Genomic DNA, 22,982 nt, shown 5'->3' with positions numbered 1-22,982 from the left:
AAGCCCCTAAGCCCGTCTGCCCATTGAGCAATGTACTAGCATCCACTCAGAAGGATTCCAGGGGTCTTCAAACTACGGCCCGCGGGCCACATGCAGCCCCCAGGGGAGTCTGATCCAGCCCGCCAGGTTTTTTGGGCAGTGAGCGCAGCCAAGGTGTTACAGTAGGAATTAGTTCATATAGTCCAGCCCTCCAGCTCTCTGAGGGACCGTGATCTGGCCCCCACTTTAAAAAGTTTGAGGACCCCTGGATTAATCCCTACCCACTGAACATGCTCAAGACCTTTAAACAAGTTGCCAGAAATCGCAGGTTTGGTGCACTGGTCATCCCGGCATTCAGACTTGTAAACTGACTCTTCCAGGCTTGGAGGAAGGGGTGGGCGGGGCCAATTTGCCCGTGAGCAGCAGCTTTACCGGCTGCTCTTTGACCTGGACCTCCCCACTCGCCCACAGACATAGCCCTTGCCCGAAGCTGGGCTGGATCCTGGGTTAGCCAGGCCCGCCGTCTCCTGACCCTAGAGTCCCTCCGCCTGGACAGTGTGGGCAGGCAGGGGCCTCTGCACACTCCACAAACACACACCAATCAAGAAAATGCTTTAATTGTAAAACTAACTTGAGGGAGGGAAGGTGGGGCTGCGCCGAGGGGACAGGAACCTGATTCTTCAAGCAGTGGTTCTGTCCCCGGTGCCCCCACAGGACAGGGACCATCTGTCCCCGCTGGGAGCAGGGGCTAGAGTGTTATAAAATGACAATATAAATAGACTTCTAGAAAAGAAGAGGCTGTCCAGGTGCAGTAGTCATTTTCTGCAGAGGCTGGGGGTGGGGGGGAGCCCTGACCTGTCTCCCCATCCAACCACGGAAAGGAGATGCAGGGCTCAGGGAGAAGGCCACTCTTCAGACATTCATGATCGACCCCCGCATGGCTCAGGGGGAGAGGGGGGTGTATGTGAGGCCAGGTCAGAGACACCCACTCGCAGTCTGGAGGACAGAGGAGCTGAACTTTCTGCTGTGTGCACATACACACACACACACACATACACACACACACACACACACGCCTCTCTCGTAGTGTTCTTTCCATCGCCAGCAGCCCCTGCTGCAGAGTTCCAGTGATGGGAAGCTGCCTGTCCTTCCTGGGGACAGGGAAGCGCAGGGAGGGCCTGTCCTGGAGGATCTGGGAGCCTCACCTGCTCCCACCAAATCCCGTATTTTGAGTCACAAACCAAACTGGAGTTCAGTAGTAGGGTCCCACACACCGCCCCGGAACGAAGGCAGTGCCACATGGAGTGTCTCCCAGGCCAGGAGGAGCAGGGGCCGGCCCCCTACCGGCTTCGGCAAGGCAGGGGTAACCCCAGGGGCTCTTTGGTTCAGGGACAGGGCACCGAGCCTCATCTGGTGCGGTTGTGGCGCATGAGGGGCACGATGCTGGCGGGCGGGCCCGCTTTGGCCAGGAACGGGTGCTTCAGCAGCTCAGCTGCCGTGGCCCGCTGGGCTGGGTCACGCACCAGCAGGCGGTCCAGGAAGCCCTTCAGGGACGGTGACACCTGTGGAGGCAGGGCAGGGTCTGAGTGCCAGCTCCACTGCTCACTCGCTGTGGGCCTCAGTCGCCTCTTCTCTGTCACTGGCCGACATCTAATGCCCAGGTCGGGAGGAAAGAGGTGCCCTGTGTCTACAGCTTGGCCCCATGGACTCCTTTCCTCCCTATTTTCAGTTTGGTGAGGAGCTGTCAGCAGCGGGGCCCTGGAGGCACCCCCTCCCCCAGACAGCTCTACCTGGAAGGCCCCTCTCGGGGGCCTGACCATGCCGTGTGCCTTCAGTCAGGGCAGGGTGAGCACTTGTGCGACGAGGAGGGCACTGAGCCCAGCAACAGTAAATGCCACCCCAGGAGACAGCAATGCCCAGTCCTGGCCACACCAGCCACCCTACAGGCTTGTATATCTTCCTCACACTACCTGCCTGCCCGCAGGGCCCACCTTGTGCAGGTTCTTCAGTCGGGGTGGCAGGTTGTCCCGAATCATCTTCATGGCTTTGAGGGGTGGCTCATTGAAGTAGGGGGGTTCCCCGTCCACCATCTCAATCACCATCACCCCCAGCGACCAGATATCCACCTGCAGCGGAGGAAGAGATGGCAGGGCTTGTGCCAGGTGGGCCAGGGCCTGGGGGAAGCCCGGGGAGGGACAGCACCCAGTTCTGCCTTTGCCCCTCTGCAGCCCGAGCCCCGGACCCGGAACCCCTGCTCTGACACGCAGCCTGCCAAGCGCACGCACTTTCACTCAGGGAACCCCCTGAAGAATTCTGCCCACCTAGCCTGTCCCTTCTTTTTGCTAGGCACAGCTGGTTTTCTCTGGTGCCAGGGGCAGGCAGGGGGAAGGGGAGGCAAGGGTATGACCAGGTTGGTTGGGACACAGTAACTGTGTCAGGAATGGGCACATGACACAAGCTGAACCAATCAGAGTCGACCCTGAGACTATAAGCCAAATATCCTATGGTGTTCACAGGAGGGAGACATGCCCAGTTACTGAGGTCATCTCTGCTGTCACAAGGGGAGCACCTGACTGAGTGAACCCCTGCAGAGAAAATCAGGGCCTGAAGGGAGGGAGCATGTGATGGCTAGGCCTGAAGCCTGTCACAATTTTGGGGACTCTCAGCTTCCAGGTTTTGCGAAATCCATTTGAGCAGGGTTTGTCACTCACAGGCTGTCCTGATTGAGATGTCCCCTCAGAATTTCACACCAGTCTCCCCTCCCAGGGTGACCCACTCCAGCCTGAGGCCCCCAAGATGTGCTTCCCAGGATGTCTGTCCCAGGGCCAGGCACTGGGTGAGGCCTTGCTGTCTGACGGTGGAGGACCCTCAGGGCCCTGGGCAGCTCACAGCCTCAGGGCGGCAGGGGATGCAGGGACGCAGGTCCATGTACTAATAGGAATGGTGGGGGCTACGACCAAGACGAAGGTGCCGCCCTTCCTACAGCAGAGCAGCCTACCGTTGCTCTGTGGGAATTTGGCCTCCATGTGACCAAACATCTCTGATGTCTTCTGATGGAGAATGGAAATTTGGACTTCTCTGAGAGACTTCTCTTTTTTAAATGCTTGCAAAAGCATCTTCAGGCCAACCAGCCAGGAGCCAGCCACTTTGTGGCCTCTGCACCTGCTGTCAATCAAGACCGTGACCACTTCTGCTCAGCATTCTGTTCTCACTGCCAAGCGCTAGGACTGGCTCAGAACGAATACCCAATCAAGAATGAATGAATGATACCCTGACTGGTTTGGCTCAGCAGATAGAGCGTCGGCCCGTGGACTCAACGGTCCCAGGTTCGATTCCGGTCAAAGGCATGTACCTTGGTTGCAGGCACATCCCCGGTAGGAGGTGTGCAGGAGGCAGCTGATCGATGTTTCTTTCTTTCTTTCTTTCTTTTTTTTTTTTTTAATATATTTTTATTGATTTTTTTACAGAGAGGAAGAGAGAGGGACAGAGAGTTAGAAACATTGATCAGCTGCCTCTGCACACCCCTTTCTGGAGATATGCCCACAACCAAGGTACATGCCCTTGACCGGAATCAAACCTGGGACCTTTCAGTCCACAGGCTGACGCTCTATCCACTGAGCCAAACCGGTTTTGGCTGATCGATGTTTCTAACTGTCTATCCCTCTCCCCTCCTCTCTGTAAAAAATCAATAAAATATATTTTTTTAAAATAATAAAAATAAATAATTAAAAAAGAAAAGAAAAAAAAGAATGAATGAATGCCTACCTCTTCTAAAATCATCCCTGGAGACCCATTTCCCAGACTGAGACCCACTTCACCCCCTCACTCTGGCTGTTCTGAACCCCACCATTCATGTTCACAGCATGAACTGGTGTGACAGCTGAACAACTCGCCCCTCTGGCTTACCTCTGGCCCGTAGGGAAGGCGGGAGATGAGCTCTGGGGCCATCCAGTAGGGCGTGCCAACCAATGATTTCCTCCGTGGCACCTCCTTGCTCACCTGGGCGCAGAACCCGAAGTCTGACAGCTTTACCTGGGGCAGGGCGCAGGCAGCGAGGTCAGAGGTGTAATTCCTTGGCCTCTGACATGCTGGATCTCCGCCTCTGGCAGGAAGCCCTTAGGTGTGCCCCTGCCTCCACATCACACCTCTGACTTCCCCTCAGGGTCTGCCTTGGGGGAAGTGGCCTGAGTCCTACTGGTACCCGGGCTGATGCTGGGGTTGAGACCAGAGCTGGATCCAAAGCTCACGCCCTGGGCCTCTGCTTCCCTGGAGTGTGAGGGCACTCGGCCTGCCTCTGTGACAACCGGGTCCGCAGAACCAAGGATGCACACTTCTTTTGGAGGCACAGGCCCCTTCCAGACTCTTGAGGATGTCTGTGTGTCTCTCAACCCCAGAAGCCTGCCCAGAGTATGTGCAAGTTTCGGTGGCTCCCACATGTTCCTAAAACACTCCTGTAGACACAGATGTGTCTTTGGGGGTCCACAGACCCTAGATCGAGACTCCCAGTGAAAACTAGCCCCACACTGCCACTGCCGTTGTCGGGATTAGCTTTCTGGGAGAGGGAGATCGAATCTCCAAGAACTGGGTGACAGCCAAGGGCCCCCCACTAAAAGTCCACTCTTGGGGTGTAAATGCAGGTTCTGGGCGCTCTGGCGCGTCCATAGACCCGATTCAGAACTTCATTCAGTCCGGAAGACGGGAGGCAGCATGGGGTCCACGGCCCACTCAGGTGCTCGGTCTCAGGGGTGGAAGAAGCACATGGCCAAACGGTGGCAGCCCCCCAAACGTGTTCTCCCCTTTCTGAACCTAGGGCAAGAGCACAGGTGCAGGGTCCTGTGCTGATGGCGGAGCCCCGCCAGCCCGGGCCCCAATGACCTGACTCCGGACTGCTGCACAAGGAACAAGCTGACTGCTCCCCAAGACGCTGTCCCGGGGGCCAGAGCCTCCCCTGAAGGCAGGGGGGAGCGGGGAGGGGCAGCGGAAGCCCAAGCCACCCGAATGCTCACCCTGCCGTCGTGGGTCAGCAGGATTGAGTCACTCTTGATGTCCCGGTGGATGACGCCCTGGGCGTGGAGCACAGACAAGGCCTGCAGCACGGCGAGGCACACTGAGGCAATCTGCTCCTCGTTCATCCTGTGTGGGAGGGGTAAGCAACTGGGGTAAACAGGGTCTGAGGGGGGTCCAGTCCAGCCAGGTGTCTGAGGGGGATACAGCCCTGCTGGCTCCGCCACCCCAAGGGGTCTGGAGGGGACTTGGTCCTGTCACAGGAGAGGTCTGGGGGGATCTAGCGCCCCTGAGGGAGCTGGGGAGACAGGGCCGGTGCGGCCAGGGTTGTGCTGCTGGCAGTACCTGGTGTGGGTGACGATGTCAGTGAGGGCACCGCCCTCCAGGAACTCCATCACCACCCAGAGCTCATCGCCCACCAGGTAGCTGTTGTACATCTCCACCACATTCTCGTGCTGGTAGTCGCGCATGATCACCACCTGGAGAGGGAGGCCGGGTCAGCGTGGTAGGGAGAGGGCCGCCAGCCGCCAGCCGTCCTCCTACCTCACTCTTGGGCCAGGGGTTGGGTTCTGCCACACAGCAGCCCAGTTCCACCTGCCATTCTTGCTAATCGGGATCGCCCTGGACTGGCTTCCCCACTGCCAAAGCCAACAGCCCACAAAGGCAGCTTAGTCTGAAGCCTGTATTCTGAGGGTGCTCTCTTCTCCATGCAAACACACTTTTCTGCTGGTCTGAGTGGCCCTGAAGACAAGGCTGGTGTGGGGAGAGGGGGTGGGAGGAGGGCGTCTGAGCTCAGGGCTGAGATCAGCACAAGTAGGTAGGAGCCGAGGTGGGATGAAAGGTGGGATGGGGATGGGGGGAGGTGAGAACACACTGCTTACAGGGCTCCATTCAACCGAAGCTCACAGTAACGGGGGCTGAGGGCCGGGCTACGGGGCACAGTGCTGAATGACCCTGCACCAGAGTCCAGAGGCTGCTTCCACAGAGCCCCTCTGCAAGGAGCGGGTGCCTGCTTTTGTAACAAGCTTGCCGGCAGAGGGGCCACCTCAGAGCTCCACACCATCGGGTGGAGGAGCATGGGAGGAAGGCGAGGGCAGGCCTGGAGGCCAGAGGCCCACCTCATTGAAGAGCAGCTCCCGCCGCTGCTGCTTGCGCAGGTCCATCTTCTTGACGGCCACCAGGCGCCCGGAGCTGCGCACAGTGGCGATGCACACGACGCCCGTGGAGCCCTCGCCGATCTTGATGAAGTTGTCCAGGTAGGAGCGGGGGTCGCCCGGGTCCACCACCAGCTGCAGAGCAGCCCGGAACTGCTCATGGGACACACGCTGGGGTTCCCGCTGTGGAGAGCGGGGGCCAGGAGGCCCAGAGGCGGGGGTGCCAGTAGGGGCAGTGAGGGTTCGGGCTGGAGGGGCCAGCTGGGGCTCGGAGGCATGGGGGCCCAGCACTCCAGGGCTGGGGGGGCCCCGAGCTCGGGCCGGAGGCCGGGAGGAAGAGGACTGTGGGACAGCCAGGGCCCCCACTGATGGCCCATTGGGGGCCATGTTGTGAGGCTCCCCCTGAAACAGAAAGGAGAGGAGGCTGTCAGTGGAGGGGCCAGGGGCCAGCTCTGCTCTCCTGAGAAGGACGGCTGTGGCAGACACATGGTGGTCAGGTGGAGATGCACAGTGGGCAGGGCATAGGGTGGAGTAGGTGGGTGGGGATAGGAAAAGCTTTGGGGAGGGAGACATGCGGGATCCTGGGGTAGGGGATTAGTTACCTGGGCGCCCCGGGATGGATGATCCGTATCAGCCCGCGGGTACGTGTTAAAGGGCCGGCCAGCAGCCACCTTCGCCCCACTGGCCACACCAGCAGGTTGGGGGGTGCTGACGTCAGGCCCAGAAAGGGGTCGCTTGTCCCGGGAGGGTTCCTGGGGCCCCCCTGAGCCCTCCCTGGAAGACTTGGGCTTCTTCTCCGGCCCCACCCGCCGCTTGTCACCACTGCTGCCACTCCCCTCACGGCGGCCGGCAACCCGGCTTTGGCTGCCCGCCTTCTCTGGGCCCTCTCTGGGTATGGCGGCCTGCTCCGAGGGCATCCCATTTTCCTGGCGGGCACGAGTGGGTGGTGGAGGCGGGCTGTCTCTCCTCAGGGAATTGGAGCGCGTCACTGACATGTTCTCAAACTCATCCAGTAGCAGCGTGAGGGCCCCATCCTTGGCACCTTTGCTGCCCCGCACGATGGTCTGGGGTCCAGCATCCAGGTCAGTGGTGGGAGAGGGGCGGGGCAAGTAGGAGGGGGACAAAGGATGTGTAACCAACACACAAGGACAGGACAATACAACACACAGAGACAAGACAGAGACAAATGAAGAAATGCCATGGCGTGGGCAGCACCAGGGAGGCCCCGCAGCACCCCCTCCCCACCCCCACCCCCACACAGAGAAGTCAGCTGCAGGAGGGGGGCTGAAGGAGTAACCTCCCCTCAGGCAGGCTGCCCCGCCCCACGCCCCAGCCAGAAGCTAGCTGAAGCACCTCCTGTCTCTCCCGCTCCGGGCTGGGGGAGGCTCCCGCCCTGTGGGTGAAGGGGGGGCAGAGGCCATGCCGCTCCATAATCAACCTTGGCGAGCTGGAAATTACAGGATGCTGGGACCAGGGCACAGCTTGGCGCTCCCTCCCCTGCAGCCTGCCAGTGTTGTTAACCCCAAAAACCCATTCTCTGTTCCCCTGGAAGCCAAGGGTTGGGTACAGGGAGAGGGCAAGAGTACCCCAGGAGTGGGGATGGCAATGAGAATGCCCTTGGGGGCTGGGTGGAGTGTGTGTTCCAAATCCACCCAGTGCCCACCCTCTCCATGCCCACCACCCTCAGCCAGGTCTTCGCTTCCTCTTTGAGAAACAGCCTCCAGGGTTCCCTGTCCCCCACTGAGCTCCAGGCACTGGGCCTCACTGTTCCTCAGGTACAAAGACAGCTCCTACTTCAGGGCCTTTGCACTGGCTGTTCATTCTGCCTGGAACATCTTCCTCCAAGTATGCCGTGGCTCCCTCCTCCTCTCCTCAGGTCTTTGCTGGAAACTCAGCTTCTCAGAGGAAGGCTTTTGCTAACCATCTAAAATGCCAGCCCCTAACACTCCCTGTCCCTCTTCCCTGCCTTTTCTTTAAAGCGCTTAAAACCAGCGGAGCCCTAGCTGTTTGGCTCAGGGGACAGAGCATCTGCCTGAGGACTGAAGGGTCCAGGTTCGATTCCAGTTAAAGGTGCATGCCCAGGTTGCAGGGCTGGTCTCCAGCAGGGAGCATGCAGGAGGCAGCAGATTAATGATTCTCTCATTGATATTTCTCCCTCTCTCTCCCTCTCTCTCTCTCTCTCTCTCTCTCTCTCTCTCTCTTTCTCTCTCTCTCTCCCTTCCTCTCTGAAATCAATAAAATATATTTATAAAATTAAATAAATAAATAAAATCAGTGGATATAAAGACACCTACAGCTCCCCAGGTGCAATGTGTGTGCGAGCAGCAATTGGGTTTCTGCTCTTGCTAAATCTGAACACCTAGAGCAGCGTCGGTCTGCAGAAGGTACTCAATAAACATTTGCTGAACTGTGAGGGAGTGAGGGGGAGCTGAGTGGAGGCTGTGGGAAGCAGAGAATATGGCCCCCACTTCTGTGCTGTCAACCACTGACACACAGAGACATGGGCCCAGGGCTTCCAGACAGCCTGAAGTCAGAATTGCCTCTACTGTGCAGCAACACTGATCCCACAAAACCCACCTACTGGCCACAGTGCCCCTATGGGGCCTACGCCTGCCTCTGCTGGGCCTTGGCTGCCAGCCTGGAAGCCTGGCAGACAGTTGGTCAGGCCTTAGGGTCAGAAGTGCCTGGGGGAGGGAGGAAGGGCCTGGGAGGACTGGGCAGCAAAAACACAGGGGCCCCAGGACAGTGCTGGCCTGTGTGGCACCTTTGTGTGAATTAAGACAAGGTGCCTCTTCTTCCTGGTGGCCCAGGTGGGGCGTGGGGCTCAGAGCCAGTGCCTGCCACTCAGCCTCAGCTGATGAGTCAGGAGAAGCCAGAAACAGAAGTTTGGAGATGAAATCTCTCACTTTATAAGAAGTAACAAACAATTTGAAATATCCAGAAGCATCCTGCGTGGGACACAGGGACACTGCAGTGGGCCCGAGACTGAGACCTGGTGGGAGAGTGTCTGCACTGTGTCTACACCCACCTCACTGACCCGGGGCCTCCGCCTGCCAGGCTGGGCTGGGCAACTGGAGAGGATGAGTCATCTGCAAGCCTGCTCCACCCACCTCCACCCCTGGAACAACCCTGATTCGTTCCCCTGGCCCGAGGCCCTTCCTGTTCCCACTGCCCTGGGGATAAAGTCCACGCCACCAGGCGGCCTCACTGCAGGCCATGCCAGAGCACCTGAACCGTGGAGGCAGGAAAGGGATTAAGAGCACAAGCCTTTAAACAGACCTTGGTTCAAATCCCAGCTATGTTAGTTTGCTGGCAGAAAACAAACAATCCCAAACCCAAATCCCAAGGTTCACATGGGCCTCTTCCTCCACTAAAGCCCCTCTGCTCACCATCTGCCTCAGGACTCCTCCTCCTCCTCACTCCTTAGCTCAGGTGTCTCTCTCTCTAAAAAGTGGGTCTGAACCCTGGGCCTGGATCAGGTCTCTTCCCTGGGCTTCCTCAGCTAAGCCTTGACCACTTAAGGGGGGTCACCATCTGGGAATAGGTCTACCCCCTCTCCCCACAAGCCCCTGCCCCTGCCCCTGCCCCTGCCCCTGCCACACACACACACACACACACACTCTGCCATGGAGATCTGTGAAGACCCAAGGACAAGTTAGGGCACTGGGGTCAGGAACACAGAGCTCTAGGTGTGAGGCCCTTGGGAGAGCACAACTTCGGAGCTGGTGTGGACGGACTGTTGGAGGGATCAAGGAAAGTGTGGGGTTCTCAGGGCTGGAGGCTAGTAAGGTGTCAGTGGGTAAAGGGGTGGATGAAAGGGAAGCACTGGTGAGGATGAGTGTGGAGGGTTGGGGCATGTATTTGGAGGTCATAAGGAATGGGGGTCAGCGAGGAGATGTTGGCCACAAGGTCAAGTATGTGGTTAAGGGTTGGGGTCCCTCGTGGGGATTGGTGAGGGTCAGGAAAGGCGGGGTGCCGGCATACCTTGGGGGCCTCATGCTGGATGGAAGTGATGCAGGCGGGGTCGATGAGGGGCTTGGGCCGACGAGCTGACTCCTCGATCAGGCTCTGCCACTGGCGGGGCAGCCCCGTGAACTTCTGCTCATGCTGGTCGAAGCCCGTGTGCACGCGGTGCTCGAAGTTGGATGGTGCTGAGATCTCTACCCGCTTCTTCTTCTTCCCAAACATGGCGCCAAGCTTAGTACCAGGAGGGCGCAGACGTGGGCTCCTGCGGCAGGCCTGCAGGAGGGGGCCACTCACCAGAACCTGCCCATTTCTCCCTGCTTCTCTGGCCTGCCCTGGTCCTGTCCATTCTTGTCCCCTAACTGGTCTCTCACTCCTCCCACCGCCTCCAGTCAACTGTCCTTCATGGCCCGAGGGATCCCATGGGCACCTGAGTCAAATCCCATCTCTCTTCTGCTGAGCGCCCCCATGGCTCCATCTCACTCAGGAGAGAAGCCGAGTCGTCCCTGTGACCCACCCACATGACCTGCCCCATTACCTCTCGACTTGTATCTCGCCCTCGCTCACACTGGCTTTCTAACCCCAGGGCCTCACACTGCTGTCCCCTTCGTGGAATACTTTTCCCCAGTGTCCATAATGGCTGCCTCCCTCCCCTCCTTCAGGCCTCAGAGTCCTTGTGAATCCTTTCCTGACTACCCCAATAAAAGAGCCCACACCCCACGCCCTACTTCATGGCACATTTAACTCCTGGAAATTCTGCTCTTTATTCCTGTGTTTACTAGCTTAGCGTCTACAGCCGCATCACTAGAATATCAGTGCTGCAGGCCAGGTCTCATCTGCCCAGTCCCAGCCCCATGCCTAGCACAGTGTCCAGCACACAGTGTGCTCAGTGACCTGTTCCTAACGGCCTGGCCATGACCATCATGCTTCCCCAGCCCGGACTCTGGGCCAGGAATACTACACTCCTTTGGTTACTTGTTTAACGAAAGGCCACTGAGCCTCGCCGCGCCCACGAGGCCTGACTGCGCCACTCCCACTGCCAGAGGAGGGAAGCTCCTCCCCAAGATCACACATTTGGGAAGACCACATCACAACAGACACTAACAGACAACACAGGCCGTGTTTTTAGGGTCTGGGGTCTCCAGTCAGGTATTCAGAATAGTACCAAGCACAGTGTAAATGAAAGCTGATTTTAAAAACCTGGCTGGTTTGGTTCATTGGCTAGAGTGTCAGCCTGCAGATTGAAGGATCCCGGGTTCGATTCCAGTCAACGGCACATGCCCAGGTTGTGGGCTCCATCCCCAGTAGGGGACATGCAGGAGCAGCCGATCAATGATTCTCTCTCATCATTGATGTTTCTATCTCCCTCCCCCTCTCCTTTCCTCTCTGAAAGCAATAAATATATATAGATTTAAAAACAAACAAACAAAGGGGATAGCCCTCACCAGTTGGCTCAGCAGAGGGAAGGCCTCTGGACTGAAGGGTCCCAGGTTTGATTTCCGTCAAGGGTACAACCTCGGTTGCAGGCTCGATCCCCAGCCCTGGTTGGGGTGTATGTAGAAGGCAACCAATCAATGTGTCTCCCTGTCTCTCTCACATGATATTTCTCCCTCCCTCCCTCCCTCCTTCTCTCCCCCTCTCTCTCTCTCTCTCTCTCTCTCTCTCTCTCTCTCTCTCTCTCTCTCTCGTCTCTCCCCCTCCTTTCTACTCTCTAATAATCAATGAAAAAAATAGTGAGGATTAACAAACAAATAAAAAACCCACAGGGGCCAAAGGGGAGACACCTGAGGTGGAGTTCCCAGGGAGACCAAAGAAATAACGGGAAGGAGCCAGATGACCAGAGAGTAAATCTCTCTGCCACTTACTCTGTGTGACCCTGGATAAGTGACTTCACTTCTCTGTGCCTGGACCAACCTCCAGGACTGCTGTGAGAATTAAATGAGTTAATGCAAACAGAGCTGGGCACAGAAGGAGGGCCTCTCCTTATTTATTATTCTGATGGTTAGGGTTACTTCTAGCAGTGTCTGAGGGAGGAGGGGACTCAGGTCTGGCTCCTCTGTCCCCCATGAGCCCTGGAGTCCACAGACCTGGTTTGGCACTGGCTGTGCTAGAAGTGTCCTTGGGCAGGTGCCATCTCCTCTTGGGGCTTCGGGTTACTCATCTGTAAAATGGGAACAAAACGTCTCATTTACTCATCCATTCATTTATTCTCCCACTCATTCAGTAATAACTCATTCCTTTGTGCCCAGCCTGTGCTGGTTGGTATTAGGGACACAGCGGTGATACAGACAGCTTCTGATAGCCAGAGTGGCCGGGGCTGGGGTCAGGGAGTGCCAGACCCAGACTGGAGGGATGGGAGGGTGAAAATAAGGGAGGCTTCCCAGAGGAGGTGCTTGTGAGCTGATATCTAAGGACGAGAGGAAACACCCAGGGGGGATTTTGTCTGGCTCATGGCTAGCTTCCCAGTGCCTGGCACAGGGTCAGCCACCAGCTCAGGGAGCCTTATGACCCATGAGGACGTTCAGAAGCATGTCTGGGATGTGGCCTCTTCAGCCCCTGACTCTCCTCCCATGAGAGAGCGACTCCTTTCCTGTGGGAGCAGCTCTGTGAGGCCAAATAGGCTGCCACCCTTTGCTCAGAGGAAGGACCTTCAATGGACAGCCTCCAGGAGAACCGGTTTGGCAGTGGAGGGCGGTGGGCAGGAACCCAGCAGCTAACCTGTCTCAACTGGTCTGGGCCTCTTGGCCAGCAGGTGGCCGGAATCAGATCTGGGCCGAGCTCCCCCAGCCACGGCACTGTCCTCCATGCTCCAGGGACCACAGCTGTCTAGATATGGGGTGGGACAGCCCTGGTCAGGGAGGGGGCCTCTTTGCTTCTGCTTCTGCCTCAACTTCTTCTATAGCCCCAACCAAACCAGGAGCCCCTTCAGTGTCTCCCCCGATTCCAGGCCTCTGAACACTGTACAGCCCTCCCTCCCAGACTTCCTTTGGTGGCCCTAACCCACCCTACACCCTTCACCAGACCCTCTCCCATCTTCCCTGCGCTGTCACCCAGATCTTTGCCCCATATCCTATCACCTCTGCACTGTCTTCCGCGCCGCCCCTCCCAGACCTAGCCTCACTTTCCCCCTTGGCCTTTCTTACTCTTTGCTCTGCCCATCCTCCACCTCCCGGCCAGGCCTCGCAGGAGAGGGCTAGTCACGTGACCCCTTACTAACCGAGGAGAGGGAGGAGCTCAGGATCCAGATGCGTGGGCAGGAAGCAGCCTGGCAGATGGGGCAGCCAACCCAGAACACCCACCCATAAACTGTGCCCCTCTGCACAGTGCAGGCAGTGACCCCACAGGGGGAAGGGGTAGCGGGGCACACCTCCGGATATTTGCCTGGGGCCACCCCTTCCCTCTGGCACCACTCGGAGGGCAGGACAAACAGAGGAACTGACCGTGTTTATAATGATCAGGCAGGAGCCCCACCCTGGGGCAGCTCCAAGCACAGCTGGCTCCTTCACCACACTCCTCTTCCCACCCAGTCCCCAAACTCCTGACCTTATGGGAGCCTCAAAGAAAGAGGAGAGGAGCTGCTACTTAAAGGCAGGGGCCTGCACCAGGAATGGGGGATGCTGGGATTCCCAGACAAGCTTGGAACTTAGGAGTCAGACAGCCCAGGGCCCAAACCTGGGCTCTATTGCTACACACTGTGCCACCTCATTTTCTGTGCCATGAAGTAGCATGAGCCAACCCACCTTGGGAGCTCACTGTGTGGCCCTGCACTGGCAGCTCAGCCTCTCTGCCTCAGTTCCGCCTGTAAAAGTGGGTTATTACAGCTCCTGGAGTTGTATAAGGAGTCACAGAGAGCATAGGCACTGATAGTCAGGCCCCTAGGAACTGCGCATAGGAAGGAAGTGTGTCCCCTTAGAGAGCAACCCACACACTTACTGCACACCTGCTGGGTTCTAGCCCCTCTTCTAAGCACTCAGCCCAGAGTCCTTCATTTAACCTGCACACCTGACCAGGCTACAGAACTGACCCCAGTTACAGGGGAAAAAACAACCCAAAAACGATAAAACACAAGGCAGAGGGAGGACGAGGACTTTCCCTGGGCCAGGTTACACAGCTTGGCAGCAGCGTGGATATTATTGATAGATCCCAGGCCTGTCCAACCCGATTCTCGGAACCAGCAGCAGCTGCCTCTTGGGAGACTTTCATGTGCTGGGCCCTGCTTGATGCTCTCTGTGCCGAAACCCACTCCCTCCTCATGATAACCTCTGAGAGAGGCACTCTCATCATCCCCAATTCACAGATGGGCACCCCAAGATTCAGAGATGAGTCCCCTGTCCAGGGCACCCAGGCTTTGAACCCAGAGTTGGACACCAAAGCTCTTAGCTGCCTATTCTGCCCAAGGATCACAGCTGCCCAAGGATAATTTATTTTATAAATTAGTTTTTACATTTTTTTTTTTTTGATTTTTAGAGAGAGCAAGAGAGAGGGATAGAGAGATAGCAACATCAATGAGAAAGAAATATCGTCCAGCTGCCTCCTGTACACCCCCTACTGAGGATTGAGCCTGCAACCCGGGCGTGCCCTGACCGGGAATCAAATCGGTGAACTCCTTTTTTTATTTATTTTTAAAAAAATATTTTATTGATTTTTCACAGACAGGAAGGGAGAGGAATAGAGATCTAAAGAGGGATAGAGAAACATCGATGAGAGCGATACATCGACCAGCTGCCTCCTGCACCCCCCCCCCCCCCCCCCGGGGGATGTGCCCGTAACCAAGGTACATGCCCTAGACCGGAATGGAACCTGGGACTTTTCAGTCCACAGACCGACGCTCTATCCACTGAGCCAAACTGGTTTCGGCCAAATCAGTGAACTCTTGGTTCATGGGTCAATCTTCAACCACTGAGGTATACCGGCCAGGCTGTAGCCATGCTATTGTCATCATCATCATCATCATCATCATCTCCAAGGCAGGTCCTGGCCTTCTCCCCTCTCCCCACCCAGATCTTGTCTTTCCTCTCCGGCCCTGAACCTTTCTGGGGGGGAGGGTCCCTACTTCCTGTCTGACCTGTCTGGCCCTGGCCCCCAGGGATAGCAAGAGGCAGCGCAAAGTGGGGCAGCTTCCTCCCCTTCCCTGCGATTCCTTATCCACCTTTCCCGCAGGCCTCTGGCAGGACAGGCTACAGCGGAGAAGGTGTCGAAAGCCAGTCCCTACCACCAAATGTGGCTCGCTGAGCTCAGCCCCAGTACTGATCCTGCCATCAACACAAGAGGACCTCACAGCCCTGCACAGATGCTGATGCTGAGCTCACCGACTCTACAATCTCCGTGAAGTGGTTATTCTCATGTCCATTTCGAAGATGTGGAAACTGAGGCTCACAAAGTGATATCCTGCACTAAGGGCATCCAGCAGAACTGAGCTTGGAAGACAGTCCTACTCACTCCAGAGTCAGCATCCTTAAATGCTATTTTGATTCACAAAGACTCCTCCCTGTAACTCACAAGGCCATCACTTTTCCCCTCTCTCCTTCCTCACGCCCCTCGCTCACTCTACCCCAGCTACATGGGCTTCCTCACTATTCTCCAAACCCTAGAAATGCCCCCACCTCAGGGCCTTTGCCCTGGTGGTTGCTACCTGCTGGAACTTACTTCTCACTGGTCTGCACATGGCTCTCTCCTCTCCACCTGCATCTTGCTCAAATGTCCCTATGGCTGTCCTGTCACTCTCTATGCCCCCTTTCTCTGCTTTATTTTCCCTCATTGCATTTCCATACATTGTGTGTGTGTGTGTGTAATTCTTCAGTGTCTGTCAGCTCCACGAGAGCCCTAGAGCCAATTGCTCCCCACTATACTCCAATGCCTGCAACACAGATGGGCCCACAGATTCATCTGTACCCACTACACCACTTCCCTGCTCTCATGCTTCAGCTTCTGGCAGAGAACCCAGAGGCAGAGCGTGCACCAGTGCTCACACAGAATGGAAGAGGACAGCATGAAGCCCGCAGCCACCAGCCAGGACACAGACACCTCCGAAGTCCAGTGTTTGATCCCAAGAAGGCAGACACATTTTTGCATCCTACTCTAAAATGTTGTTTCAATTAAAAAAAAATCTTTTCAATTAAATCATTTCTCATGTGGAACAGGCAATTTTCAACCTGTCTTAGCAAAAGCTTCAGATTTTCCAGTCACACTGGCTTGTTCTACCCTCTGACCTTTCATGAGAGGAAACAGGCAGAAGAGCAAGAGCCACTGTGTGACAAAGCTGCCTGGTGTGTGTGCATGTGTAAAACTTTTACCTCCTACTCCCTCCCGCCGTAGGCGCTGTGTAAAGCTGCTCCCCTGGTAGTGAAGGGAGCTGACCCAGCGGGAACCCACGGGCCCAGGGGCAGAGAGGGGATGTGACCGGGATCACAACTATCCCTTCATCCTCACCAAACTGAAGGGGACTATGAAGCGCTCACTGTCCCCAGTTGCACTCAGGGCTTCCACCACTGGCGCCTGCTCACCCTTCTGCGGTGATCGTTACCTACCAGCTCCAGGAAACCTCTCCCTGCCTCAGTTTACTGCCTACCTCTCTGGGCTGTGCTCTGACAATGGAGGGAAAATCCAGCTTACCTTCTCAGCAGACAGCAAGCTCCTCTCTGCCCCTCTTAAAAAACCATGCCATTCCCACCTCCCACCCTTCCTCAGCTCTTGCTGTCCATCCAAATCACTCTTCAAGCTTCTCCCCATAGCCAAGTTCCTCCAAGAAATTTTCACATACCTGGGACTGACACATGCCCCCCTCCTTGTCAAACACCTACTCTACCCACAATGACCCCATGACACCCAGGAACCCACTATCCAAACATGACTGTCTACTGACAGCTGATATCTACCAGGCAAGGCAGGGCCGACAGCAGTAGCCTGAACAGCTAGAAACATCCCTGCCCTGACAGAATTCACATTTCAGGGGTAAGGAGACTGTCAACAGATAAGATAAATCCGAAAAATAGTAAGTCAGATAAGTGATAGAAGAAAATGAATCGGGGATCAGGAGGATAAGAGGAGGTCAGAGTTTCCTATGCGGTCTGGGAGGGCCTTGCTGAGAAGGTGACATTTGAGGAGGGACCTGAATAGGGAGGGAAGGGGAGCCATGTGGGCACATGGAGGAAGAGCACTGGGCAGCAAGAACAGCCAGGGCAAATGACCTGAGGTAGGAACATGCCTGTTACGGTCAAAGAGAAGTCAGACTAAGTGTTCAAGGCCTGGGCACCGAGGGAGTAAGTGATGAAAGAGGAGGGCAGGCAGGCGGTGGGGACAGATCCAGTAGGAACTTTTGAACCACGGGGAGGACACTGGCTTTTTTCTGAGTGAGATGGAGCCATAGAAAGATCTGGCAGGGGAGAGACAGGGCCTGACACTGTGTGAGGAGCTCAGACCATGCAGTTGGGACAGGACAGAAGCAGAGGTCCAGGAAAGAGGAGGTTGTGCGAGTCCAGCGGGAGACCACATGGGTGGAAGGGGAAGCAGTGGGCAGGTTCCGGGCTCGCTATAAAGGTCGAGTTGGTAGGACTTGCCGAGGACAGATACTACTTTAGTAATGGCTGGAGTGTGAGCTCACTGGGGGCAGGGACATGGTCTGGTCTTGCCCATCAACACATCCCCCAAACACCTGGCACACTGCTGGCCCTTAGTATCTATCACCTAACCTGTTATACCGTGATGAGTGTGTCTATTGTTACCTCCTGTGGCTCCACACAGGCAGGGGCCACATTTTGGTTGGTCATGACCGGATCTCGGCACCTAGAACAGGTCATCCCTTAAAGGTGGATGGAGGGGACGCTGACTCTGGCCTGAGCCTATGCCAGGCATGCAGACCGGGCCATGCTGAGCCTTCCAAATAGTTCTTGGGTGGGTGGGTATAGAGTCCTCTTCCTTCCTGTTTCCCAAACCAGGAAACAGGCCCAGAGAGGGGAAGTCTCTGCCCCGAGCTGCCCAACACCAGGTCACAGACGCACCCACCCTGACCCAGAGAGGCCTTGTTGACGCCTCTTCAGCCTCCTGCTTCCCAGCGGCCCTGGCTCCAGCCGAGGCCTCCATTCCAGACAACAGACCCCAGAGGTTTATGGGACAAGAACCAGGACAGAGACAACGCCACACTAGTGATAACCAGAATCAGGATCAGAAAGGCTGCTAGGAAGGAATCTGAAAAAATATTAAACGAACAAAACCCGACAAGGGCTTCACCTTTGCTCAAACTGTGACTTAACATGGCACTGCCCAGCGGGACCTTGTCTCCTCACTTCACTCCAACCACACGGGTGGTCTCTTCTTTCGTTTTAGACGTAGGAATCTTGTTCCAACCTTAGGGCCTTTGCACCTACTCTTTTCTCTGCCCAGAGCTGCATGGCTCACCCTTTCTTGACACCTCTGCTTTATATTTCTCCATGGCAGTTATTATTACCTGGCATCACCCCTCCCCGCAGTACAACGTCGGCTCCCGGAGAGCAGGGGCCTTTGTCTTGCTCTTGCTGTGTCCCTGTATCCAGAGTAGGACCTGAGCACACAGTAGGGGCTCAGTAAATATCAGTGGAACAAAGGAGTGTTGCCTTTGCCAGTGTGATGAGTCTAGACCCTGAAGAGAGGCAGGGAAGGGTGTAGGGGACTGGGGGCAGACAGGAGCCCCAAGGCCCATCCCACACTGTCTGAAAGTCTGACCTGATGCCTGAGAAGGAACTTCGAGAGTGAAGCTGGCTATTTAGTAAATAACCAGGTGTGTGTCCCAAACACAAGAAGCACCCATTGGGAGTCCATCCCAGGTCCTCCCCACCACAGGGAGGCCGCCCCAGCCATGTGGCCTAGGCTGGAAGTCTGAGGAAGGGCAGCAGATCTAGAGTACAGACAAGAGGCCAGTCACAGAGCGGAGGATGCTGCGACAAGGCCACGGGTCTCCCCCAGGGGCTGAAAGCCCACAGAAGCACGCGGATCTATGGGCTTCACCCTGGTCTTGGGAAGGAGAGCCTGGAGTCAGCAGTCTAGGAGTGAGAAGCAGCCCTGCTCTCTGAATTCTGGCCAGACACATGCCATTCTCCCGACCAGGCCTTCACGCAGACTGCGCCAGTACAGGGCTCAGCAGGCAGTTGGTAGCTAAGAGCAGACTGTCCAGGCTCAGATACCAGCTCCACCACTGCCAAGCTGTGTGCTCTGAGAAAATAACTCAACCTCTCTGGGACTCAATGTCCTCATCTGCAAATGCAGGGGGACAAGTCTCTTAACTCCCGGGAATGTCTAGACAATAGAATGAGATGGCATTTAGAAGAATGATGGTCCTCACCACATGTTAGCTGCTGTTATTACTACTGCCATTGTTGTTGCTGCTGCTGCTGAATGAATCAAGGAACAAATAAATAAAAGAGGATGCTGGGCAAGTTCCTCTCCTGGCCAGAGTCAATGTGCCAGTCTTACTATCTGTTAAGTCTTACTTTCTCTAGGGCTGGAGTGGGGGAGTGTAATGGGCTGCCACTGTCTGAGGACACATCTGCCTCTCCCACTGGACTGGAGCCTCTAAGAGGACAGGGCCTGGGGCCATCAGCCACCCTGTGTGCCCAGCCCTGCCAGCAAAAGGGGGTGGTGGTGAGGAGATAGCTCCGAGTGTGGCTGGATGAAAAGAGGCCATTTCCTTTACCCAGCTGGGCCCAGGCTGGTACTCAGAGGTTCAAGGGAGGCCAGTAGGCTCCTCTGACAACCCCAGCCCTCCTGACCAGGCACAACAGGGCACAGACACAAGGGGCTCTGTTGGTATCCCTCACCCCCAGAGGAGCCCAGGCTGGGAATGAATGCCACAGCAAACCTGAGTGTGGGTGAGTCCACAGGGACGGGGGAAATCAGATTAGACTTCATTCATTCTTCCCTAAGGCAGGGCAGGAAGAAGGGAGAGGGTATAGGCAGAAAAGAGACTCTGGAGCCCTCCCAGGCCCCCGGAACTCAAGCCCTCCCCTGCCCTGCACACACACACACACACACACACACACACACCCTAGACACAGAAGCACAGTCATCCACAGAGACTGTGACACGGACTCAGCATAAACATCCAGCTATACAATCACAGACGCACAGGAACACACACCGTGGTGGTACAAGAAACTCCCTGAGCAGCCAGAGCCAGCAGCAGCCATGCCAACACAACAGAGGCAGCGACTGTAGAGCCTGAGCATGGGAAGGGACATCACCCCTGAGCCTCAGCTCCTGCCTCTCGGATATGGGCACCCACAGAGAAAGTGCAAGAGAAATGTGAGGCGTCAGTGGGAGAAGGTGAGGGAAGCAGCGTTAAAGTGGGGCTGGCTCAGAGGAAGCTCTCAGCATGGAAAGCTCAGACACTAGGACAGTCACAGCCAGGTCCCTGAAGCACCCATGCACCCAGGACCCCTCCAAAACCACACACATCCCAGAGGTGCAGGCATTCCTGAAACAGACCCACAGACACATGCCAATGGCATGCATGATACAGACCTGGGCCACCAGCCAGAAACACAGGCACATGCATACACACACAATTCCACAGATGCATCATAACTGCTGGACTTCCCTAGAAAGGCAGACTCAGGACCCCATACACACACCAGAAACATTCCCCAAGACAGAGTTAGACCACAGACCCATGCAAGCCTCGATCCACACACACTGAGCAATAAGTCCCCATGGCAGACCCAGGCACAACCATGGCCAACTCCAGGTCCAGTCACCTAGAGAGGCCCAGCCCCTCAGAACCACCACCTCCAAATCAGACCCCAGGAAGGCGCTCCCACCGAGATGCTCAGGGACTGAACTGAGACATGTGGTAAGCCTCAGCAGAGACAACTGCCACCACCAACACGGAGCCCTGCTCCTGGGCCCAGGAAAGGTGTGGCCCCTTGATCACATGCTCACACTGGCTCAGGTGACCAGGCTGCTGCGCAGGACTACCCTCCTCACACCCAGTGCAGCCCTCCCCTATCTGCCCCTCCTGCCTGAGGCCAGGGCCAGCTCACCTCCACCATCTTCTTTCCTGAGTCCTAGGCCACCTCAGTAGGGTGAGCCACAGACAGGCTTTCAGCTGGGAGAGCAGGGAGCAGGTATCAAGGGGCTCCCCTGGCTCTCCGACACACGCACCCACAAAGAGAGCGGGTTGGGCTCTGTGCCCCAGCCTTTCTGGCAGTGGGTGGTGACGCTGCCCTGCCCTGGCAGAGAAGTTGAGCTCCCGGTGGCTCCAGCCCACGGGAGGAGGGAAGGGGGAATGGGAGGGAGAGACAGAGGGAGGCGGGGCTGAGTCTGAAGAGCGTGGGCCACATCACCATCACCACAATGCCCAGCAGAGGGAAGGGCGAGGCAGGGACACAGGCAGAGGAGACTCCAACCACAGGCCTTGCTTCAGAGGGCCAGAACCCCACTAGCACCCCTCCTCAACTCGTTCCCCCTGGTAGGCTAGATGCCAGGGGTTAGGGAAGCAAGCAGTGTTGCATAGTGGCGGGCAGCGAGGTTTGAAACAATGATCCAGGTTAAGGCAGGACAGAGGGATGGGGCTCTGCTATGGAGAGGTGGCTGGAGATCTGGGGCTTCATGTATTCTCTGGTCCCCCACTTCCAGGCTATGAGTCCAGCAAGAGCTTTGAGAAAACACAACAAAGGTAGCCTCTCTAGCTCTGCCCCACTCATGCATGAGGACGAGCCCGAGACTTGCAGCCTAACCAGAAGGGGAAGATCCAGTTCTTGGTGATGCCCCCACATCGCCATCTCTAGGTGTAGGGCTGGGAGACATGGATGGTGGGAACGGGGAGAGAGAAAGGGCTGTGCCATGCTGGCTCTGCCTTCCAGGATGTGACTAACCCTTCTGAAAATAAGTGGCTCTACTCTACACACACTAAGACATTTGAACTCACTGCTGCTCTCAATGACAAGTACTTTATCTGGCCCATTTACATCAGAGGAAACTGAGGCAGGGAAGCTGGTCACCTGCCACCTGTCCCAGTGCCAGTGCCCGAAACCAGCTTTTCTGAGCAGCAGGCTAGCTTGTTCGAACCCCCATTCCAGAACAGGAAAGACACTCAGAGGGGGGTTAAAAAGGGGCCATGTTGGCCGTAGATCTCACTTCCCCTGCGAAGCCTTCGCTGGCCCAGGTCAGAGTTCCTGGTGTGAAGTTTGTTTCTTTCTGTCTGTCTCACCCATGATAGAGGACTTGGGGGACAGGGGTCGGCTGCTGGGTTCATCCCTATTCACCCTTTGGAGCCCGCTACAAGCTGCTCCCGCAGGATGCCCTCCCTGACACACTAGGCTGAGTCAGGTGCCCCCTCTGGGCCTTATCCCAGTGCTACCTCCCGGCTGTCACAGTCTCTGAATGTCTGTCTCCCCCACTGGTCCACACATCTGCTGAGCTCCTAGCACATGCCAGACAGGCCTGTTGGAGGCCCTGAGAACTCGGTAATGAACAAAGTAGACAAAACTTCCTGCCTGGGGCTTCCTCACTGGAGGGTCCTATGAGTGACAGGGACCGGGTTTGAGAAGGTGACTGGGTCCAGGACAGATGCCCAGTTGCTGGTGAGCCCAGTGAGAACAGTGAGCAGTCCAGGCAGATGGGGACAGAAACCTGAGCCATTCCCATCCCCCCACAGTGGCCACCTCCCACAGGACTCCTATCACTCAGACCAGGAGGCCTGGAAATCCCTCAAGCCCCCTCCTGTCCATCACCTGTTCAGTAAGCCAGAGGCTCCCAGGGCCACAGCAGGGTAGTTTGGGGACCCCAGAAGTCCCAGATCCCAGGCCACTCCCTCCCCCACCAGGGTGGAGCACCTGTCAGGCAGCCACCCAGACATGAGCCAAGTGAAGCGGCTCCTCTAACCTCCCCAAACTGGATAGGCTGGTTTGGGCT

General features: G+C 56.5%; 1 protein-coding gene across 4 annotated transcripts in view; it reads right to left on the bottom strand.

Moving 5' to 3' along the window:
* Nucleotides 1-580: 580 nt before the first annotated feature.
* PAK4 (p21 (RAC1) activated kinase 4) overlaps nucleotides 581-22,982 on the bottom strand; it is a 50,771-nt gene continuing 28,369 nt past the window's right edge. Inside the window, exons 2-10 of one of the 4 annotated variants that reach the window (XM_084860872.1) lie at nucleotides 12,188-12,261; nucleotides 10,122-10,376; nucleotides 6,740-7,201; nucleotides 6,102-6,539; nucleotides 5,329-5,462; nucleotides 4,986-5,112; nucleotides 3,886-4,011; nucleotides 1,971-2,105; nucleotides 581-1,541 (exon numbers count right to left, since the gene is read on the bottom strand). In XM_084860872.1, coding sequence (XP_084716998.1) covers nucleotides 1,386-1,541; nucleotides 1,971-2,105; nucleotides 3,886-4,011; nucleotides 4,986-5,112; nucleotides 5,329-5,462; nucleotides 6,102-6,539; nucleotides 6,740-7,201; nucleotides 10,122-10,325 — 1,782 coding nt within the window. In that variant the 5' untranslated portion in view covers nucleotides 10,326-10,376; nucleotides 12,188-12,261 and the 3' untranslated portion in view covers nucleotides 581-1,385. Of the gene's footprint in view, nucleotides 1,542-1,970; nucleotides 2,106-3,885; nucleotides 4,012-4,134; nucleotides 4,340-4,881; nucleotides 5,113-5,328; nucleotides 5,463-6,101; nucleotides 6,540-6,739; nucleotides 7,202-10,121; nucleotides 10,377-12,187; nucleotides 12,262-22,982 lie in introns of those variants that run through there. The other 3 variants (XM_084860873.1, XM_084860874.1, XM_084860875.1) reach the window with 3 other exon arrangements.

Source organism: Pipistrellus hanaki (genome assembly GCF_964339955.1).
Source record: "Pipistrellus hanaki genome assembly, chromosome: 15".
NCBI lineage: Eukaryota > Metazoa > Chordata > Mammalia > Chiroptera > Vespertilionidae > Pipistrellus > Pipistrellus hanaki.
Note: the sequence above shows the minus strand (reverse complement) of the source record. Positions and strands in the feature narration are given on the sequence as shown.